This window comes from Trypanosoma theileri (genome assembly GCF_002087225.1).
Source record: "Trypanosoma theileri isolate Edinburgh chromosome Unknown TM35_Tth_35_V1, whole genome shotgun sequence".
In the NCBI taxonomy this organism is placed as follows: domain Eukaryota; phylum Euglenozoa; class Kinetoplastea; order Trypanosomatida; family Trypanosomatidae; genus Trypanosoma; species Trypanosoma theileri.
In genome coordinates this window covers 39,096-61,186 of record NW_021639877.1, presented here as the reverse complement: position 1 = coordinate 61,186, position 22,091 = coordinate 39,096, and the positions used below count along the sequence as shown (strand labels likewise).

General features: G+C 40.9%; 10 protein-coding genes across 10 annotated transcripts; all 10 read right to left on the bottom strand.

The window, feature by feature from the left end:
* Positions 1 to 29: 29 nt before the first annotated feature.
* On the bottom strand, positions 30 to 1,619 carry TM35_000351190 (uncharacterized protein; the record flags this gene model as incomplete). Its single annotated transcript, XM_029029172.1, has 1 exon — positions 30 to 1,619. The coding sequence occupies one exon, from the start codon at positions 1,617 to 1,619 to the stop codon at positions 30 to 32; it is 1,590 nt and encodes a 529-aa protein (XP_028879441.1).
* Positions 1,620 to 1,926: 307 nt separating this feature from the next.
* TM35_000351180 (putative rho-like GTP binding protein) lies at positions 1,927 to 2,718 on the bottom strand (the record flags this gene model as incomplete). Its single annotated transcript, XM_029029171.1, has 1 exon — positions 1,927 to 2,718. One exon carries the CDS (start codon positions 2,716 to 2,718, stop codon positions 1,927 to 1,929), a length of 792 nt encoding a protein of 263 aa, XP_028879440.1.
* Positions 2,719 to 3,192: 474 nt separating this feature from the next.
* TM35_000351170 (putative cytochrome c oxidase assembly factor) lies at positions 3,193 to 4,005 on the bottom strand (the record flags this gene model as incomplete). Its single annotated transcript, XM_029029170.1, has 1 exon — positions 3,193 to 4,005. The coding sequence occupies one exon, from the start codon at positions 4,003 to 4,005 to the stop codon at positions 3,193 to 3,195; it is 813 nt and encodes a 270-aa protein (XP_028879439.1).
* A 419-nt stretch (positions 4,006 to 4,424) lies between these two features.
* Positions 4,425 to 5,432, bottom strand: TM35_000351160 (uncharacterized protein; the record flags this gene model as incomplete). The annotated part of the gene is made up of 1 exon (XM_029029169.1): positions 4,425 to 5,432. The coding sequence occupies one exon, from the start codon at positions 5,430 to 5,432 to the stop codon at positions 4,425 to 4,427; it is 1,008 nt and encodes a 335-aa protein (XP_028879438.1).
* A 412-nt stretch (positions 5,433 to 5,844) lies between these two features.
* On the bottom strand, positions 5,845 to 6,330 carry TM35_000351150 (uncharacterized protein; the record flags this gene model as incomplete). The annotated part of the gene is made up of 1 exon (XM_029029168.1): positions 5,845 to 6,330. One exon carries the CDS (start codon positions 6,328 to 6,330, stop codon positions 5,845 to 5,847), a length of 486 nt encoding a protein of 161 aa, XP_028879437.1.
* Positions 6,331 to 7,113: 783 nt separating this feature from the next.
* TM35_000351140 (fructose-1,6-bisphosphatase, cytosolic) lies at positions 7,114 to 8,157 on the bottom strand (the record flags this gene model as incomplete). The annotated part of the gene is made up of 1 exon (XM_029029167.1): positions 7,114 to 8,157. The coding sequence occupies one exon, from the start codon at positions 8,155 to 8,157 to the stop codon at positions 7,114 to 7,116; it is 1,044 nt and encodes a 347-aa protein (XP_028879436.1).
* A 1,078-nt stretch (positions 8,158 to 9,235) lies between these two features.
* TM35_000351130 (RNA-binding protein) lies at positions 9,236 to 10,192 on the bottom strand (the record flags this gene model as incomplete). The annotated part of the gene is made up of 1 exon (XM_029029166.1): positions 9,236 to 10,192. One exon carries the CDS (start codon positions 10,190 to 10,192, stop codon positions 9,236 to 9,238), a length of 957 nt encoding a protein of 318 aa, XP_028879435.1.
* A 684-nt stretch (positions 10,193 to 10,876) lies between these two features.
* Positions 10,877 to 18,649, bottom strand: TM35_000351120 (uncharacterized protein; the record flags this gene model as incomplete). The annotated part of the gene is made up of 1 exon (XM_029029165.1): positions 10,877 to 18,649. One exon carries the CDS (start codon positions 18,647 to 18,649, stop codon positions 10,877 to 10,879), a length of 7,773 nt encoding a protein of 2,590 aa, XP_028879434.1.
* Positions 18,650 to 18,902: 253 nt separating this feature from the next.
* TM35_000351110 (tRNA nucleotidyltransferase) lies at positions 18,903 to 20,492 on the bottom strand (the record flags this gene model as incomplete). Its single annotated transcript, XM_029029164.1, has 1 exon — positions 18,903 to 20,492. The coding sequence occupies one exon, from the start codon at positions 20,490 to 20,492 to the stop codon at positions 18,903 to 18,905; it is 1,590 nt and encodes a 529-aa protein (XP_028879433.1).
* A 297-nt stretch (positions 20,493 to 20,789) lies between these two features.
* On the bottom strand, positions 20,790 to 21,347 carry TM35_000351100 (cAMP-dependent protein kinase regulator; the record flags this gene model as incomplete). Its single annotated transcript, XM_029029163.1, has 1 exon — positions 20,790 to 21,347. The coding sequence occupies one exon, from the start codon at positions 21,345 to 21,347 to the stop codon at positions 20,790 to 20,792; it is 558 nt and encodes a 185-aa protein (XP_028879432.1).
* Between the last annotated feature and the right edge of the window lie 744 nt (positions 21,348 to 22,091).

Sequence of the window (22,091 nt, the reverse complement as noted above, 5' to 3'; positions counted from 1 at the left end):
TTTTTTTTTTTTTTAACACACAAAATTTCTCAGATCCGTCCTGGTGGAAGGGACTTTAGCTTCGCCTGGATTTGCGAGGATAATGTCGCTATATCCGTCATTCGGCGCTCTAATGGCCGCTCTGTATGCGGGAGTGGTGGCTGCACTTTCTCTTTTCCTTCTCCCACTGCGGCAGATACAGTAGCTGCTGTTCCCTTTCCTACTGTGTGTGGAGCAGTCTTAATAATAGTATCAGCAGGAACAGATGTAGGGGCAGGGGCAGGGGCAGCAACAATTTCATCATTTCCAATAAGTCCTCTATCATCCTCTAAGCTTCCCTCAGAGGAGTAACTGCTGCTACCACTACTGCTGTCTGTTTTATCAGAATCATCATCACCCTCTTCACCACTGTTATCCCCCTCCTTCTGGGCAAGTGTAGCAGATTCAAGACTGCGAATTAACATTTGACGCAGCTCTAGGATAGAGCGCTGCTGCTCACTCACTTGTGCACTGTATCGTTTTGTCTCATCCATCATTCGACGCCGTTCCTCAGACCAAGAAGCCTCCATCTCACGCTTCTCACGTCTTAATTGTTCCAACTGCTTCTCAAGTCCAGCTTTGCTTTCAAAAAGCATATCTATTTGGCGGCCCTGACGAAGTAAATCACCAAAGAGGGCAGTATTTTTCGCATATGAAGCTTTTAAAAGGGCATCAAGTTGTGATACCTGTATTCTATCACATTCACCTTTCATAGAAGTAATATCTTTTAGTAAGCTTTCAAGTCCAGCTATTCTGGACTCATGTTTTTCAATACAAGATTCATACTTTTCACGTTGTTCACACAATTGAGTCTGATAAAGCTCTCGAGCACTTTTTTCCATTTTTGTTTCTTCCATTGCACGATTTTGAATATTCATAACACGTGTCCGACTGTCTGCCATTTCCCGTTTTAATTGTCGAATAAATCGCTTGTTCTCTTCATTACGTGTAGAAAGGGCAACAACTTCAATAATTTTTTCCTGTAATTCCTTGTATGTATCACTCTGCCTCTCAGACATTTCTTCATAGAGTACTTTCTGATGTTCATACATTTTTTCGTATCGATTTCGTTCTCGCTGAAGTCTTTCATACTCCGCCAATGGTACAGTACGCTCCTCATGATGGTCTGAATCCATACACAGTGCTGAGGATACCCCATTATGATGGTGAGAACCATGTTGCTGCTTATTATGATGATGATGATGATGATGCTTTTGTGAGGAACCTGGTGTTCCTGAAGAACTGCGTTTTTGGAGTAATGACGAAGATACCGAACGTCTTGGGGTGGGTGACTTGGAGAAATGCAAGTTGGTAACACCTGTATTTGTCAAATCCGAAAGCGGATGACTACGACTAACCTTAACGCTAGATACACCCCCACTGCAACCGTTATCATAGTCTGTGAGGTCAACAGCGTGGCCGCTGCTGGGGGGTAATTTCTGTGGTGAAAGAATTGCCACTACTGATGGAGAGGAACTGATACAGCGGGCAGTTGGTTCGTCCATAGAGTCTTCCAAGTAGATGGCGGTGTCATCAGTGGAAGTGCCGAAGTGTCGCGGGTCCATATTTTCATCAATGCGTGCAACCGAGCGTGTTGTCATTTCTTGCGTGGACCCCTACCTTCCCCTTTGAACACCGGGGAATAAAAGACGGGGAAAGAAGAAAAAAAGAAAAAAAAGAAAAAGAAAGTTTAAAAGAAAAAAGAATACATGAGAGATAATAATAATATGCGTCAGAAACGCCTATTTTTTTTTTTTTTTGTCGTTGTTGTTTCTCTTTCCAATATGCAAAAAGGAAAAAATGTGTGAATGAAATGCAAAAAGATAGAGTGTGTTACACCGCATATCACTGTAACAGAAAAGGTTATACTACCCGTATACCACTAATATCTTTAGAAAAAGAAGGTTATCAAAGCAATTGACAGCTGCTTCTAGCAGTTACTCCGACATCATTCGTCTCAACGGTATCATCATCTTCGCATGTTAATGAATCATCTTGGGCGTAAATCCTTAACTGGGGATTCATGTACAACGGTTGGTCTTGTAGCCAAAGCAAAACAGCTGTGTGAAATACGTCCCTAACACCGAGGCCTGTTTTAGAGCTACACCATACCAACGCATTAGCCTTTATACTTTGTTGTACAGTATACGCCTGTTCTCGTGTGACCATTCCTTGAGTAATCCCACGATTATCTGCCTCAACCCGCAAATCAAACTTCGTCCCACATAACAACACATTAAATGGTCGTCTTCGGCGATTGTCATTATTAGAATATGCCATCTCATGTTCTACACGTCTAATCTCACGATACCAACGCATTTGCACACTTGTAAGACTCTGAGGATCATCCCATGCAAAGCAGAGAATAAAAACTGATACTTCACATGATGAAACTACTCTAGATTGGACATTTTCTTTTCTACCTCGTGAAACATTATTAGTGTAACACATTCGACGAAGTTCATCAAACTCTTCCTGTCCTGCAGTATCCCACGAACTCAACCTCACGGTTTTAGGTTCTGTAGTATTCTTGTTGGATTCATTAATAGGGAGTAAGAGTTCATAGTTCTCCAGTAGGGTTGGATTATAATCCTCTCGTCTTGCCAGATACTCCAATCCATTCGCGTAGCTATAAAGAAGACAAGTCTTGCCAACTTTGCCATCACCCAGTAGAATTACTTTGCACCGCAATTCCCCCATCGTTATTTTTCTTTGTTTTTTTCCCCCATCAAGAATAAAAAAAAAAAAAAACAAAGAAATCACTGATACGTGACCCCACTATCAACCACTCACACCCTCACGGGCAAGTGGCAGAATATAGTGAAGCTATTTGGTACAGGTCTTCGGTTAGTGACAGAATGCAGTAAGAGCCGAGAAAGAAAAGAAAGAAAAAAAAGGGAAAAAAAAGATAAAAATAAAAGAAAAAAAACATGTAATGAAACGGAAAAAATTTAATAAACCAGTGAGGGTGTGTCTTTAAAGGAGTGTAAAAGAAGAGTTTCTGTCCAATTGCGTTTTTGATGTGTTTGAGGACTCCCTCCCTCTCCCCATCTTTCCTTCTTCTTTTCTACCTTGAGAAGGAAAAAAAAAAAACAATAATAATAATAATAATAATAATAATAATAATAATAATAATAATAATAATAATAATAATAATAATCAGAACAACAAGGTCTACCAGTTTGTCCATTCTGGATCACGTTCTAGTTGCTCCATATAATGCAATACACGTTGCGTGATCTCTTCCTCGTCATAACGATTTCCGAAAAAGTCAACGAAGCGCCCCTTTGGATCAAAAAGAAAGATAGCGATGCTGTGGTCTATTAAATAATCGTTTTCCTCCACTGCCTCATCGCTTGGGAGTGAATAGTAAATACGATACGACTTGCATGCGTCGTGGACCTGCTTTGGTGTCCCGACGAGGCCGACAAAGTCTGGGTGAAAGGCGGAGAGATACTCCTCAATGGCCTCCAGCGAATCGCGGCGCGGGTCGCACGAGACGAAGAGCGGCCGAATGACATCCCCCGGCCGCTTCGCCCGCACGGCGTCTACGACTTTTGACATGCGATTGAGTTCCACCGGGCATATCTCCGGGCAGTGTGTGAAGCCAAAATAGAAAAAGGTCCACGCGCCGAGGAACTCCGCCTGCGTGACGGGCTCCCCGTCCGTCTTGACGAGAACAAATGGACCGCCGAGCGCCGGCCGCCCGCGCGTCTCGACATTCACCCGCGCGCTGCCCTCGGCGCCGAAGTACCGCCGCTTCGCCCGCCCCGCGCCGTACCACACAGTCGCCGCGCAGACCACCGCGAAGGCGCCAATCATCGCGTACTTCCGCAGCGCCGCCTTGTCCTTCTCGAGTTCGGCGGCCTCCGCGTCGGCGGCAGCGGCGGCCTGCGAGCGAAACAACCGCAGCGCACAGGCCGTGCGTGGGACGGTCGCCAGCGGAGATGCAGAGTAAACCGGCAGAAGCCGTAGTACTCGTCGCATCCGTTGGATGACAGACTAATAATGCAGGAGAACTACACCCCTCTTCAGGAACAAACAGAAACAAGGGATGGGGGAAAAAGAATGAAAAACCATAAATCAGGGAATCACTCCACCAATCCCCACGAATAATAATAAGAATAATAATTATAATTATAATTATAATAAGAATAAGAAGAATAAGAATAATAAAAAAATAGCGGTGATCGTAGTCGCTAGTAATGGAAACCCCAAGAAAGATTTAAGAAGGTTGCAAGAAGTATTTCTTTTTCCTTTACTCATTTTTTATTTCCCTTCATGATAATCACGAATTCGAATCGTTAAAATGAGGAAAAAGGAAAAATATAATAGAGTTAAAAAGTATAATCTTTTCTCACCCGTTCAGAAATATCAAGAGTTATTGGCGCACTCACCCAAGACTCTTAATCATCCTTTTCGATCACAAGGGGTGATACTTCTCTTTTTGTATGCAAAAGATCATCCTTTTTTACATTCTGATTGCTTTCCATTTTTTGTTGTTGTTGTTGCTGTTGTTGTTGTTTCTGTTGGTATAATGATTCTCTCTTGGATGGAGCCACAGTTACCGATGATGGTGCCCCAGAAGGTGTGGTAGAGCCCCCATCTTCCAAATGAACTTCACATATTTGGGGTTCTGATAAAGAACCCTCCCCAATAGCAAGAATTGATGAACTGCTAGCAGAATCGGTTTCCCTACGCCCTGGAAGGGCTTTAAAACCACCGTACTTAACACGGGTCAGTGTTTTGGGTCGTGGTGCTACAGTCTTTGCATTATCAGTAGCGAGTTTTTCTTGTACCTTATGCCATCGACGATCCCGTTCGTCTCTGATCAATCGGAGTCTCTCCTCTACTGAGGGCAATTTGTAAGGCACTGGTACTTCCTCATCGTCATCACTCATTTCTGTTGAAGTTCCCCCTTTAGAATCTTCCCCACCAATATATAAGGGTCTGTATTCGTATTTATCTTCATCTTTTCTTACATTTCTCGTTTCATCATCTCTTCCATGATGTGTAACACGAGTATTACCCATTTCTTGAGATTCTTCTTTTCTCGGAGAACGAACCAAACTGTGATCATTCACATCTTCAGAATCATTACTTCTCTCTCCAGTAGAACTCTTCACAGCCGGTTTTTTACTGGCAATACGAAGTCGAACTCTGGTTCGTAGCTCCGTGTTACGACGCAGCTCTTCTGCAATTGCGAATGCTTCTGAACTCTCGTATGCTTCCGTATTAAGACGTTGTTCAGCATAAACTACCCGTGGTTGAGAGAGTGGTGTCTCTACAGATTTATCTTGATTGCGCCTCGGAGTTTGTCCTTTAGTGTTCGAAATAGTGTTTGTGCGATCTGAACCTCGCACCTCCGGTTCTGAAGCCCCAGCGTGACCACCAGGGACGACATGAACGTTCATTCACACAGTATAGGATAGGGTAAAAGGAGTAATTTTGTTGTTGCTATGAATGTGTGTGTTTTTGTTTTTGCTTTTTTTTTTTTCTTTACTTTTACTTCAATACTGTCAAGATAAATAAATAAGGAGAGGGAGAAGGGAGAACAAAAAGAATAATAATAATAATAACATAGTGCACAAAAATGCAATAAGCGAAACGAAAGAGCAAAAAAAAAAAGGAAAACCCCTGTATCCTCACAGGAGTGCAGAGAAACTGACATATCGTTAGGGAACGCAATGCGAAAAATACAAATAAATAAATAAATAAATAAATAAATAAATAAAAAGCAATTAACTCCCCTCCTGACTTTTCGCTTTATCACTACCATCCCATTATTTCTTTCTTTCTCTTTCTCTTCTTTTGCATTTCTTCTTCTTATTGGTAACGTGAACTATTCCGCATTCGTTTCGCTGCCTCCACCATTTCTGGTGATATCTTCACTCCCTCCAATCGTTTCCGCTGCTCCTCGCGTGTCAGATCCGTCACCAGTTGATTATCGGCATTCAACATTAATCCCGATGCCTCATCACGATAGGCGTAACCCTTCGCGCCATCATATACAGCTGCCGGTGCGTTCATTACATACTCCGGTGCAAAATCACGCTTATAATGACGTTGTCGGTTTAGTTCGATATTTTCTAAAATTTCATTAGCGCGGTTTCCATGACTGTGGTTAATAAATATGACTACTCCAGATGACACAACAATAATAACACCACGCCATTCCATCCAGAATGAACGAAAAATACCACGTTCTCCGTAGCGTTCTAATAATTCAGGATCAATCCCCAACCACCACGCCTTTATTCGCGTGAAAGGACCCACAAATCGCCTTCGCCCAACTGACGCTACTCTTGACATTTGCCTTATGAGGCTAAAATTCACGATATAAATAATTACAATAATAAAAGAGAGACGGAAAAAAAAGGGTAGAAGTTAACATTAAAGCAAAGGACGAAAAAAAAAAACAGGAGGAAAAAACAAACCAACAAAAAAAAAGATATACAAACATAGAGAGAGAGAGAGAGATACATCAATACATACACTGATGGGAAAAAAAAAGAAAAAAAAAAAAGAAAAAAAAAAGAATGACGGTTATAATAGCATTTGGCAAATATGTATTTCAGAGTAAGTTTTTCCTTCTTCTCACCCTCAATATATCGGTTCCTTTTTCTTTCATGGTGTTCTTAACCAATACCTAAGGTCCTAAAGATATTGCAAGAAGAAATGCGAAAAATCTCCTTGTTTGTACCCCATACAATTTTGTTTTCACTCACCGTGTCGAAATGGTGGTGAGAAACCCGATGAAGAAAAAAAAAAATGGAACAAAAGAAAAGATAAAAAAAAAAAAAAAACAAGGTTGCTGACAAATAAAGAAAAAAAAAAAAAATGTCCCTCAAAAAAGAGACAATTTAAAACATTGAAATTATGGCCATAAACAAAAAAAAAAAGGCTCAGAGAGTAGGGGGAAACAGGAACATGATTCCGAATGCGTTTTCAATGTTAATGGGAATAATATGCTTCTGTTCTTTAAGTTCATTCCGTTTTCCTTTGCGTTTTTTCATTTTCCAGTTTTACTTTCTTTCTCTGAATCACAAGTGCAGTTCCCAACACTAAGAATAAATAAATAAAGAAAAAAAAAAATTACAGCTTGCTACGTCCTTTTTGCTGTTGTTTTTCATGTTGTTGATATGAAATGCAGAGGTCCACTTCATGTCGGCTACCCATGTAAACCGGAACGCGTTGGTGAAGCTTGGCTGGTACAACATCAAGCACTCGACCTTTACCAGTCAAAGCCTTTCCGCCTGCTTGTTCCATCAGCATTGCAATGGGAGCAGCCTCATAAAGTAAGCGTAGTTTACCTTCTGGTCTTTTAGCGTCATTTGGGTAGCAGAATATACCTCCATAGAGTAATGTTCGGTGAACATCCGCCACCATCGAACCAATATAACGACCGCTGTATACTTTTTTGGTTTTAGTGTGGACATTTTGAATATATTTCTGAAACCATGGTTCCCAAAGTCGGTAATTCCCCTCATTTACACTGTAAATTGGCCTGGAAGGAGGAAGTGTGATATGAGGATGGGTATGAATAAACTCACCAATTGTGGGGTCCAGTGTAAATCCATCCACGCCATGCCCTGTAGTCAGTACAAGGTTTGTAGCGCTACCATACATAGCGTAACCAGCAGAGACAAGACGTTCACCCCATAACTCCTTCAGTGCTTCATTTGCTTCTTCAATAGTTGAAACTCGTTTTCCCGGAGGAAGGCGCCAAATCCCCCAAATAGAACCAACCGAAACATTTGCGTCGATATTACTGCTACCATCAAGTGGATCAAAGAAAATAATATAGTCCCCTTGATGATCCCCATCTACCAAAACAAGGGATTCCTCCTCTTCACTTCCCAGGAATGACACGCACGTGGACGCCATTAGATATGCCTTAAATGCGTTATTTGCCACCACATCCAGCTTAGCTTGTGTATCCCCAGTAGCGTTTGCACTGTTCTCTTGCAGGTATCCAAAGAGGCCTTGCATTCCCGCTGATCGAATATTCTTTTCAATAACTTTAACAGCAGTCTGAATGGCTATCATCAGTAAAGTAAAATCTCCTCGGCTACTGGTGGGCTGACTGCGCATCAGAAACTGCGTCAGCGTGTCCGGAATTCGTGCACGTGAGTCCATGTGTAGTCAGCTTCCTATGCGGATACCTTAAACAGAAAAAAAAGGGAAAAAGAAAAAAAAAAAAGGGAGATCAAATGAAAGGGATACGAAAAAGAAAAAAAAAAACGTGTACAACGCTGGGCACCACGAAAAAAAAATAATAATAAACAAACAATCCGAGACATGGCTAAAAATAGGAAGAAAAGCAAAAAAAAAACGAAAAAAAAAATGGAAATACAACAAATCGCGGCAAAAACAGTATCCAACTCACCACTGTTCTATTACCGAAGTTTCCAGGTCGCGCAAACCCTTTAATCAAATTGGAGGCAGATCCAATGAAGTACTTGAAGGAGACATCACTGTGTGATCAATCACACTGCCATTCTTTTCTTTCTCTTTACTCACTTCCCTCCATGAGCATATATATATATATATATATATATATATATATATATATATATCTTTTCCCGTTAACTTATTTTAGCTGTCTACATCTAACAGCAAAAAAAAAAATGAAAAAGACAGAAAGAGATAAAGAAAAAAAAAGAGACAAGAGTGTGACTCCAACAATTCCTTCGGAAAAGAACTTAAGAATATCATTCTTCAAACGAGGTTCTTGTCATGTATTACAACCACTCACCGTACAATCTTTTGTTTGTTTGTTTGTTTGTTTTCTTCTTTTTCATTTCATTCTGGAGGGTGGCATTGCCATGACTCTACTCATTAATGATAATTGGCTTAAGCATTAGCCCAGTCTGTAGCATTGTCAATGGTCTGACTCTCTTTCTTTCTGTTTGTTTCGACCTTTCTTTCATAATGTTGTATGTATCTTGATCTTCTTTTTCCAGCATTTTTTCTCATAGTAATCCTTCTTGTTTGTTTTCTTTTTCTTTTTTTTTTCTTGATTTGCGACCCTTCATCTTCCTACTCATCCATCCAGGTCACTTTTTTTTTTTTCTTCATCATCTTCATCAGAGATATGAATTACTCTCACTTCTTTCAAACACGATCCTAAATTTCTTCTCTCTCTCTCTCTCTCTCTCTCTCACTCTCTCTCTCTCTCTCTCCCACCCCCTTTATCTCTTCATTCCAATCAGAGTTAACTCCACTGCTGGGGAATAACAGGGTACATACTTCCTCCCTGCATTTGTTGCATCTGCTGTGGTTGCGGGTGCGGCGACTGTTGTGGCGCTTGTGGTGGTGATTGCGGCTGCGGCTGCGGTGTTTGTGGTGTGCCGTCCTCGTTAATCACTAGCGATATGGCAGGGTTGCTGGTTTTTATGTCATCCATGCGAGAGAACTGAATGTCAAGGGTAAAAGTAATAGTATCACCAATTGCAACAGGTTGACCTTGAAGAGTGTTCTTCACATTTTCTGCCGTCACCTTAGAATCAAATTGTACCAGGGCCTGCACACGGTTATGATTACGCTGACTGGATTCATTCTTGGGAAGGACAACAATTTTTTGTACCGTGCCGTAGCTTCCAAAGATCTGGTAAACAACCATTGGGGTGATTTGCGCTGCGACAGACACATCATATTGAGTGTTAAACATAGACACCAACAAAGTCTTGCTTGTATGTTGAGTGGCAGTAAGTTCTTGATGATTGCTGTAGCGAATGTATACACGACGACCATCAATTTCAGCATAACCTGTTTCTCTGAAAAAATCCACCAATTGTTGTGCACTTTTGGTGGACTCCATCTCTACGAGTGCCTGATTCATTTGTCGAAGCATCACGATGTGTTTTATGTTTCCAAAGTTCTGAACAAGGCTCTGAATACTCAGTTGAGTTACGTTGGGAGTTATATTGCGCATATGAATAACACGGCTTACTTCGCCTATCTCGTTGTTGCGTGGACGCGGTGGTGGTCGCTGTCCCATCTGTCGACCCATCTGCGGCACATCATAGCCCCCACGGTTAGGATTAGGATTGTAGTTGGACATCATTCCCGGAGTTCCCTGAGGAGATACCTGAGAGGGCATCATACCTTGATAGGGCATCATGTTAGGAGCGCCGTACAGACTGTTTTGCGGAAAGGGTTGACTGTACATTTTTTGTTATTTTTTTTTTTCTTTTTGCGCTCAAGTACAGTGAGTCTCAGGAATGAGTAATCAAATAGAAAAAAAAGAGTGATAAAAAAAAAAGGCTATCGGTGGAGTGTGTGAGTGTGAGTGTGGGTATGTATGTATGTGTAGAGATGGGTATTTATTTGAGGGGTTTGGTTTGGTAATAGTATTGTCTGATCCCTGACTCACGCTCAAAGACTTGTTCTTTGCTTACTACAGATTTCGTAGTGAGTCTTAGTGTGGGAAATGTTTACTTGACGCAACTAGAAGAAATGTCAAGATGTAAAATGTGGTTACTCTTTTCTTTTCTCTAAGAAGAAACCGTAGAAAATAATTTAAAACGAAGAAGAGAAAGAGAAGTGTAAACGCCGCAGAACTATCGAAAGTAAATTACACTCAGATGCAGAATAAGAAAAGAAAAGAAAAAAAAACACAATAGATTCATAGACAGTAGAATGAATACAAAATCATAAAAAAAAAAAAAGAAATCGGTGTAATACCACATACCCGTCTTCCCAGCCTCTTCTCAAAAAAAGGGGCAAAAAGAAAAAAAAAAAAACATACAAAGAAGAAAAATAGTTTTTCTTTTTTTAAAAAATTCATTCCCCCAAAAACAGAAATACACACAAATATATACAGACACATACACACCACTGTGTTCTGTTTACTCTATAAGAAGGCTCTCTGAAGATCAGCGAGCCGCTTCGATGTATGCAGTGCTAACGTATCCCGCCTCTTACTATCCCTGCTGCTAGAAGGAACTTTTGTACTACTACGCTTAACCGGTGTTGTCGTAGTGGTGGTCATCGTTACCCTATTCTTCGTCGAACCTTCGCTCGGTTCAATCGCAGATGTAGCAGCTTTACTCCCAACACGCTGTGGTTTTTTCAAATCTGAAGCCGGCAAGTACATGGAAAATTTCTCTGGTACTTCTTTTGGAGTTAAGTGAACCTTCGCCCGGCTCTTTGCCGGGGTGGAACTCTTTCGTATTGGTTGCTTTCCACCTGTAGAAAGAGCTGATGTGTACAACCGACCCAAGTCTATCGGTTCTTGTGTGGGTGAAACCTCAGTTTGACGCTGTAGCGAAGTCTCTTTCTTATTGCCAATATTGGTTATTAGAGCACCAGTAGATGTAGTTATAGGTTTTCCTGTATTAGAACGTCTAGTAGAAGTGTAAATTTGAGCTTTCCTTGCTCCTTTATCTGAAGTATGATCCAGTAATGAGGAATCTTTTCCAAGTCTCTCATCCATATGAGAGGCAAACGCATGACTCTCAACAGAAAGAGCAGCAGTACTACGGTCCTTTGGAGAATCCCTCTGAGGTGGAAGTGGAAGTGGAGATGATGACTTAGGAAGATGATGATCTGAATTATCCTTAAATTCTACGTGTTCACTTGTGAAATAATATTTAGACGGCGATGATGTGTTTATAGGTATTTTTTCTTGAACAGCCTCTGTACTATAACCCTCTACGCTTGATGAAATAAATGTGTGTTGATGTGAAGGCTCCTCCCTCTTGGGTTGTTCACGATGTGTTTCAATAACAATACTCCTCCTTGCATTATCATATATTTGTGGTTTCAAAGCACTACTAGTATTCAGTGCACTGAGTTCTTGTTCAAGAGCGGATGTACGTCTGCGAGCTGCATTCATCATGAGAGAACTTTCAAGCGCACCTGAATATAAACTACCTAATGAACTATGTCTCTGCAAAATACCTCGTGACTCTTGAATAGCCCGTTCCATGTCTTCTGCTGTGGCGTTAGCTCTTAACAGTTCAGCATTTATTTGGGAAAGTCCAGATAAGGTACGATCAATGCTCATGGAAGAAGGAATATCTGCAACTACATTGATCACATCACTACGAATATTCTTAGTATCCACCATCTGATCTGATAGTGTCGTTGTTGTTGTTGTTCTTGGTGGTGGTGGTGGTGGAGCTATTGTTGTTGTTATAGGCACTGCAGGTACTCCTGTTGCTACAGGTGCTGCTGGCACGGCAGGCACTGAAGGTGCTGAAGGTACTGCAGATACTGCAGGCACTATAGGTACTGCTGACACTACAGGTACTGCTGACACTACAGGTACTGCTGGTACCATGGTGTGCACATTCTCATTCTTTACCATACTTGTACCCAGTGGAGCTCCAGAAGACACTGCAGTCGCATCACTTTTTCCTGCTGTGGTTAAAGTATTGAGGTTCACAGGAACTGGAAGAGGCACAGGAGGTGGAACTGTAGTACGTTCTTCTTCACTTCTTGAAATAGGTTGTGAAACAACAGAAGTTTGGACTTGTTTGTTTGATAAAGACAAGGAGGGAGTCTGAACCCGCGCTTGCAGATCTAACAACTCTTGATTCATCGTCATGAGACGGTTCTTTTGACTAATAGTATGACGCAGCAATTCTGATTGTTCTATAGCGCTTAATCCCTGTACTTGCCGGTTTGCAGCCGCACTACTCTCCATTATGGTGGGAATCCTCTGCATGCTAGTTTTAATTGCCTCAACAACTTCCTTAAACTGCTTCGCCTGATGTTCTTCATGTTGGAGAAGCATTGCCTTCATAGCTTCTAAGAGTACCTGCTGTTGTTGACTATCAGAAGATGGCGCACTCACCTGTCCAGAGGCGGCAGATTGCACTGGTGCAGGTAAGGAAGAAGGTTCCGCTGTCCTGGGAACCAACAGTGCAGGATTAGCACTTCCTTTCATCTTCAACTCATCCACATACATCCGAAATGCAACATTCTCTGCAGGTGAAAGAAGAGGCTCTTTTACTAATGCAGACACCGGACGTACCGCACCCTCTGACGGTGAAAAGAAAGATTCTGACACTGGAGGAACATTTGAAACCTGTGGCTTCGGTTCCTCTGCTACCATTGGTTTTTCTTCCTTCTGCGGGTAAACGCCAACACCAGTACCACTGGTTGGAGCGCTTGAGTGAGTTTGATACACCAAGAAAGGTGGTACCATTCCAATATTCCCTTGCGCCAGAGGCGGTGACGTAGTTCGTGGAAAATAAGGTTGTCCAAGTGGCTGTTCTCGTTGTCTCTCTTGTTGTTGTTGTTGATATGGTTGCGGTTGTGGTTGCTGTTGATACACTTCTGGCTGTTGCTGTTGTTGATAGACCTGTGGTTGTGGTGGCTGTTGATACACTTGTGACTGTTGCTGCTGTTGATAGACCTGTGGTTTTGGTTGCTGCTGAGGCACTTGTGGCTGTTGTTGTTGATAGACCTGTGGTTGTGGTTGCTGCTGAGGCACTTGTGGCTGTTGTTGTTGATAGACCTGTGGTTTTGGTTGCTGTTGATACACTTGTGCTTGTGGTGGCTGTTGATAGACCTGTGGCTTCGGTTGCTGTTGATACACTTGTGACTGTTGCTGTTGTTGATAGACCTGTGGTTTTGGTTGCTGTTGAGACACTTCTGGCTGTTGCTGCTGTTGATAGACTTGTGGCTTTGGTTGCTGTGTGGAAAACACGGGGACTGGTACTTCTTCATTCTCCACAACACGGTGGTCCTCACGCTGCACATTCCCTACTGTCGTGACTGGAGCCACAGACGCTTGCTGCGCGGTCTTCACACTCACTGGGGGATTCAATCTCAACAGCGGTGGTGGGTCCACAAACACAGAGCTTGGCGGCAGTGCTGGTGGGACAAGGGCCTGTGGAACTGCAGGTGCACTCGCAAGAAACGGAGGAGGGGCATTAGTTCCAATATCACGCATGTTAGTTACTCCTCCTACATTTCCCAAACCAAATAACGTCACACGTGGGATGTGCGGCTTTGCGTGCAGTGAGATCAACCGAGGTGGTATCATCTCATCCACCTCCTGCATCCTCTGTAACTGCACAGGTTGTTCAGGTATCTTACCCTTCAACCCCGGTGGAAGTGGTGGTGGCTCAAGTTTACTGTTAAATTTCAGTAATTGAACACCTGTTGGTATCTCTCTCTTGGGTGATACGGATAAAACCTTGCGTGATAAATGATGTACTTCAATATCATCCCCATCATGTAAAGCATGGCGGTATGACTTGAAAGGAGAGTGTCCATGATCCATATGCGTTCCCTGATGTCTATGTTTAGCGCAACGATAATGATATCTACCATGTCTTTTACAGCGGTGCTGTGAATGATGACTTGAGGAACGATAATATTCCTTAGCCTTATCAAGTGGTTGTGTCCATTTTTCACTAGTGGCTGTTGTGTATGATGTAGCGCTGTTGGTTATTTCAATATCGATACCACCTAATGTCTCTTCAAGAATACGTTGTCGTCTCAAAACCTCGTCAGTTGTGTTACCTGTCTCCCACCATGCAACACTCTCAGGGGGATATAAGGAAGAGATAACGTCAGCACCAACAGCAGTGGGTTGACCAACTACACCTGGAGATTGAATACGAGGATGAGATTTTGATTTGGGAGGTGATTTAAGAGGTACGTTATTAGATTGAGGAGGGAGACCAGTCCTAGCATGAGTACCTTCCTTCAACGGCGATGGCGACGACGAATACAATGACGTTGAAGAAGCTGAAGATGATGATGAAGAAGAAGAGGATAATGACAAGGATGAAGAAGTTGTCAAAAGTTCATCACTTATTTTTAACCGGGTTGAAGGTCCTGAAGGTGACTTTCGATCAGGTGATAACTGTGCTCTCTGTTGTGGTACGGATGCTATTCGACTGTCTGCAATAAGACTCTTCTGTGATGATTGTGGTGCTCTTGACATCTGTACAGTTGTTCTGCTGGCGGCAATATTCACTTCATTTGGTGCTAGTAAAGCGTGTGTGCGGACTGGTGGAGAGAGCATGCAGAGTTGATGAAACAATGCGTGAGAAAAGGGCGGTGAAAGCTCTACTTCTTCAGAAGCTTCTGTGATGCTGCGAGAGAGTACACGTTCTTGGGCTTTGCGAAGACACTCCTCAATCAACTCTGGTATAAACTCAATTGGCCACATTGTGTCCACCCAATCAGCGTTAATTAAATACCGACGGGTGGGAAGATTATGATCACCTGGCCATTCAGGTACTTCTGCACCAGCCTTTTTTGACCAAAGAAAAAATTTATTTGTCATCTTTGATGAAATGGCAACCGTAGCAGCAGCAGAAGCAGAAGAAGATTTCTTTTTTTGTTCTGATAATTGTTCTTGAAGATTGTGATAGTCGGAGTTTCCGCTATCAGACTTTGATACCTCACTAAGACGATCCACAACAGAATAGTAGTATTGTTTAAGTGATGTTATATTTGTCTGTGAAGCCTCTGAAAGGTGAAGCATTTCTAATAAGAAACCACTCAAACCAGGTGTATGGGAACATATCTCTATAGATGCAGCTGCAAGATCCACACAACGCCATTGGAGAGACTCAATAGGCAACGCAGTCCCATTAAGTCTATCAATGGCTAAAAGTAAAGTAAAAGCAGCAGATACAATCGATTTCCCATCATTAGCTTTATCTATGATTTCTATAATATTTTCTTCAGTTTGGTATGAATAACTAATCAAACTTAACATACGAAAACATACAACATATGAACGCGAGACAGCTGATCCATGAGATAGTTTAGGTCTTTCTCCTTCTGCATCTTGTCTAGCAGTACAGGATGAAAGTACACTACTCGCAATACTTGTAACTTTGTATGGTGACCATCCTTCAACAGATGCCCATAGTTGTTCAAGTCTATCCAATACAACTTTTAATCTTTTCCTACACATTTTTACTGATTCCTCTCGTAATGGATCTTCTGGTTTTTCCTGTAGGAGAACTTTAATTATACTTGTCGAATAATTATTTTGTGCGGCAATTAAACGATCTGTCATTGCATAAAGGACTGAGAGAATAATAAATGCTCGCATCTCTTCACTAAGAATACTCCCAATTTGGCGCCAAAGAATCACATTAAAGTAATCATTAACAATTGAACCATTAGAAAGAACAGAAAGAATAGCCGATGGTGATGGGTCTGCAACGAATTTTTTAAAAAGTGTCGCCCCTGAGAGGGAAACCGCATCTGCACAACTTGTAATAAGTTGTACATTATCACAGAGAGAATCCATTGAGGCAAAATACTCAGCCAAATGAAGGGCGAAAACTTGTAAAAACGTAGATACAACATGATACCGTTTTGCCAACAACATGGACAAGAGAGCTGAAGCACATGATGTTAATGGTGTATCTGGTGCTGCCGTACAAAGAAGATCCGTAGAAAGTGTGAGCGCATACTCAAAAGTAGCGGTATTCTTAAATGTGTGTGGTGGCACAAAGACTGTGGTACCACCACCAGCACCACCACTATTTGTTTTTGTTGTTCTTGTTGTTGTTCTTGTTGTTGGTGGATTTACACAGCACTCCAAGTGTCCCATCTCATCTACAGAGACATAGAGTGGTATATTCAAACAAGAAGCCAAGAGAACATAGGCGATGGTATGAACTATATGGGAAGCATTGGCCTTCACTTGTACCACATGTGTACCATTTGAAAGGGTTGATACAATAATTAAATGACGAATACATTCTTCTGCCAAAAGAACAGGTGAAATACGTTCTGCCAAACTATCTAATACAAAAGAAACTTTATCATCAAGTTTTTGCATAAACTCTTCCCAAGCAGTTTTTAATTCATCCGATACAACACTTAAAAGTGCTTCTATTGCTTGTTCTTGTTCATCACTTGTTCCATTAGAATTCACATAGTTTCCCACTAAGTATACAAAGAAAATATCTGTATATACCATCGTACTATCACGCCCTCGTTTAGAAAGTGTTTTTTGTAGAAATTTTGTTAGACACCACATAAGTTTCCACTCTGTATCTGATTTGGGTGTGGCTATTTTTAAAAGTGTTTGAAACATCCGCTGTGTGAGAAACACTTCACGTTGTGATGATCCCGTACATTGAAGTACCGGCAATACACGCTGAAAAATAAGATGAAGAAGGTCTGTACTTCCTGATTTTGATAACTTTTCCATGTATTGTAAACAACGTACAAGTGTCATAATTCGTCTTTCAGGTCCTTCCTTATCCATATCAAATTGAAGAGGAAGTGGTGGATGTGGGGCATCTCCATCAATGGTGATTCCTGTTACCTGCAGCACTACTCCCAATAATCCATTGGTGCAAATCAACTCATCACTAGAAACTCGCATGAGTCGTGTTGTATCGTTAGAACCTTCAGGTACAGGTTCTACTTTCACACGAAATTTCTTAGGAGGAATAAAATAAACCATATCGTCAGAATCAGCTATCTGAACAGAAATAGCATCCCCAAATACTTCAGCAGCATAGAGGCGATAATCCTGTGAAAGCATTAAGAGTACTTGAAGACCACTTTCAGGTCTTAAAGGATGTTCTAATTGAAGCCACGTCAAACTATGAGGAATAACACACTGAGATGCTATCTTTGTACATGTAGACATTAATTCCATATTAAGAGAGGATCGTCTCATATGTACAATATAACTTTGTGTAGGGAGTGATACCACAATAGCGTAGCGTAGATTCTCGTTATCAAGAAATAGACGACATGATGGTTTTGATTGCAATTCTTCTTCCCCTCCTCCTCTTCCTTCGTCTCCTTTTCCAGTGAAGCGAAAACTTTGGCTCTGATAGCATAATTGAACAATCGCATCCCCATCATCAAGTGAAAAAATAGACTCACGAAGTAACACACACCTCGCGGATGTTCCCATCGATGATGGTTTCGTACTTTCATTTTTCTCATTACAAGCATCCAGACGTGCCTGATCAAATACCGATAAAGCCAACTCTACTGTCGGTGCCATCACGGCAATTGTATGGTCTACGGGTAAACCTACAGTACAGTTCATAACTGAAATCACACGTTCATTATGAATGCAAAGACATGAAGGTACTCCAAAACTGTTCTCCAGTCTAAAACGTTTCCAGACATTTGAGAAAAGAGCCCCAATCACCACATAAACTTCTCCAGAGCGTGTGGACAACACAGCACTCACTACTAGACCTGAATTCGTTTCTTTAAGGCAAGAAGAATGAAGAATCAAAAGTGCCGTTAATGCTTTATCTTTCTCCTGATTTGAAACCAAAGGTTCAAGTATGGCGTCAAGGGACTCACTACAATCAAAGGGATTAGATACCAAATGGGAAATGTTAGTCAGATCATGTTGTAAAATGGCAAGTCCCAATCGTCTTCCTTTATCATGATGGAAAAAAACTGCTGTAAATGGTCCATCACATGCCGTATTCACAACACGTGTAGAATACTTTCCTGCATCTCGTAATGTTGTTATTCCCTTTTTCTCTTTCCATACACGTAGTTCACTCTTTTTACTGTCTAGAAATACAGCAGTAATTTCCGGTTCTTTTCCCGGCTTCGCAGACCGTCGACGGCACGCCACCACAGAAGACCATCCGGGTTTCTTCCCCGATCCAAAACTGAGGTTTGTTAGCGGTGCAAAACTAATAATGCTCATGTGTAACACGCCAAGCTAAAGAATAATGATATTTTTTTTTTTGTGTGTGTGGAGAAACAGAGCAACAACAAAACAAAAAAAAACACATACATATAAAAACATATAATAATAATAATAATAATAATAACAAACATATCATAAGAACATAATGGAAGAAGAAAAACCTTTTTTTTTTTTTTTTTTGGATTCCCCCTCTTCTCATTCAAATATATACTTAAATTTCCTTTTAAATAAATAGAGGAAGTGTGATCACTTATTTTAATAATCTATCCTTTTCATTCCTGATCCACAAAACCATCTCATCCTTTGATGCAGATGGATGAAACATCAAGTATCTTCGCAATGCTAACAAAGCCGGACCAATAGACTGAGGGTCAAGAGGAACAAGTTTAGAAAGCTCATCTCCTCTTACTGGCAATTGTCGAGAGAAGGCATTAAGCAATCCAGTTTCCTGTTCCAATAAATTCCAGATCTTTCGAATAAAGTCAGCCACCATCTCTACATTTTTACCGTCAAGAAAATCTTTTTTCTCTTCAATGAGGATATACGCTGAGAGAACAATCTTAAAGGCTAAAGGGATTATTTTTTTATCATTCAAATCACATAAACCTTCAAATATCGCATTTTTCATCTCCATTGTTACCCCTTTTTCCAAAATACAAGAAATATCTAATTTTTGAATTAAAAGCGTATTATAAGAATCAATCATACGTTTTAATGTATTATAGGAAGCCAAAGGTAACTTTAATCCATTTAAACACAACGCATAGAGACGATCCGCCAATTCATCACGAGGTACACCACGATAAAAAGGAAGACATAAAATAAACAACATGCCTATCATCTTATCGGATGATGACAACGATAACTCCAAAGGTGAACCACTCTCTGATAAGAGTGGCCCTAATGTGTGATTAAGCAAATATAAACACTCAAGATTCTCTTTACACATAGTGTTATTAAGAGCCAAATAATCAATCCTCTCTACTTCAGCGGTAGCATGTCCTTTCTTACTACTCTTTACGTAGAGTTCTGCCAAAAGAACGTGTTGAAGTATACCAAGTTTAAAAAGGAGTTCAACACATTTTTCAGGAAAAGGTCCTGAAAGCATTTTTGTTACTTCCTTACCTATACGTTCACGTGAAACTTTTAATGTTATTTTCCCAAGAAGTTCTTCATCAACACATTGCATAATACTTTCATCAAGTGTAAAGTTTAATTCTCCTAATTGACCCACAAAACGAATACCACGCAATAAACGCAAGGGATCATCTGAAAAAGTTTCTTTTGGGTCTAATGGACATCGAAGGACACAACGTTGCAGATCTTCTAATCCTGTTGTGTAGTCCTCCACCTCCATCGTATGTAAATTATAAAAAAGGGCATTAATTGTATAGTCACGACGTTGAGCATCTTCTAATGCTGTAGCAGGTCGTACAACTGGAATACGTGAATCAGACTTGGTGTACTCATCATGCCGTAATGCACAAAACTCAATAGGAGTATCATATACACAGACAGTTGCTGTTTCAATGTGTTTAGACAACTCGGGGTTTACACGAATAACACTTACCGTTCGTGCGGTTAAACCAATGGCCTCTTGAAAAGCCGAAACCTCACGGGCAAAGGCCTCTCCAGAGATATGCTTAGACTCTGGTGATTCAATCGCAATGTCAATGTCTTGTGAGTGAAGGCCGAGAAGGGCATCCCGCACCCACCCGCCGGCCACTCGAAGAGTTGCGTGAATTCGGCGCTCTTCATTTACGCGAAGAAGAAATGCAAAAATGTTTTTATGCGCCGCCGCTATTGGTCGGTCTAATCTCACCCGTTTGGGTTGTAACATCGCCTTAAAGAACTAAAAAGACCCAACAACTATCTAACATAAACTTCCAACAACTTTTCCACACCATGTTTTTATATTATTATAAAAATAAATAAATAAATAAATAAAATGATAAATAGAAAATTTTCAATAAAACCCATACAAAAAATATATTTATTTTTCCTCTTTACAGGAGGACAATGCATATAGTGTTCCATCACACGTACAGAAAAAGAAACAAATTACAATAATATATAAAAAAAAAAAAATGTACCAAGAAAAAAAAACAAGAGTATACTTATACATAATCATTTATTGTCAATTCTCTTGACCTGATACATCTTGCTCAGCTGCAGCAGCCTCAGCCGCAGCCGCAGCCGCATTTGCACGGACCAAATCGCGGAGTTTAACACGCCACTCAACATCTATCTTGGTATTATCTATCCCAAGCCATCGTATCCTTGGATTGTCTTCCAGAAGGTGTTGAAGATGAACAGCGGCACCTTCGCTAATGTAATTATCGGAGACATCAATACACCGAAGAGATGGGTGCTTGACAGCCGATATACAAAGTGCACGAATGGCATTGTTACGTAAACCATTCTCAGCAAGGTTTATTTCTTGTAAATTTTGACATCGATCCACCACGGCCAATAAGGGAAGAACCCCTTTATCACCCAAGTAGTTCCTGCTAACATCAATGCATTCAATACTAGAGGAGGATGTATTCGTTGAGAGGAAATCGAGCATAGCGCTATTTGGATTCTGTCCAACCTCCGCACATGATTTGATGTATAAATCCCGTAGTGAAATGGGTTTGGCCCGCACTGTTTTGCCAGTTTTCTTTCCGGCTGGTTTTGTCGGCCGTGGAGGCATTTTGTTTCCTCCGTACTCCTCACCTGAGAAGGTCCTGCAAGAATAAAGAAAGAAAGAAAGAAAGAAAAAAGGAAAAAATAGAAAAAAAAGAGAATAAATAAATAAATCATATCATTCTGTATATATACTTGACTACATACCCCCTTTTCCTCCCATAGACAAAAAAAAAAATGTACAAATATTGATAAGCATCGCTAATGCTAGAAACATGTGGATTTGCACCACAGAAAACAAAACATGAGGATTCCAAAAAACCGCATAGTTCTATCAATTTCTTCCCTTCAAATAAAAAACAAACAGACAGTTCCCTCCTCTTCCTTCTTCTTCTTCTTCTCTTTCACTAAAGTAGCATGGCAATTAGTAAAATGTGAATCGATGCCTCGAACGTACACTTGCCCATACAAATATATATATATATATATGTAAATATTACCTGCACCTTAAACATAAATATCCAAAACACTATTTCAGAAATACTCATATAATAAATTAATAAATGGTCCACATAAACTTTTTTTCCTCCCTAACCCTCTATAGCTACAGCAAATGTTAACACTACTTTCTTATTTTCTCTTTTTAGTAGTTCCACCACATCATGGGACATGTGTTTTTGGTCATCTCACCCTTTTCATTTACAGCCTTGTAGGTACGTCCTGTAGCTGAAACGAGAGAATACAGAGCACAAAGACAACCAACTCCACCAAAAATAGTTGTTGCATACACATGATTCAATGCGTTCCTCAT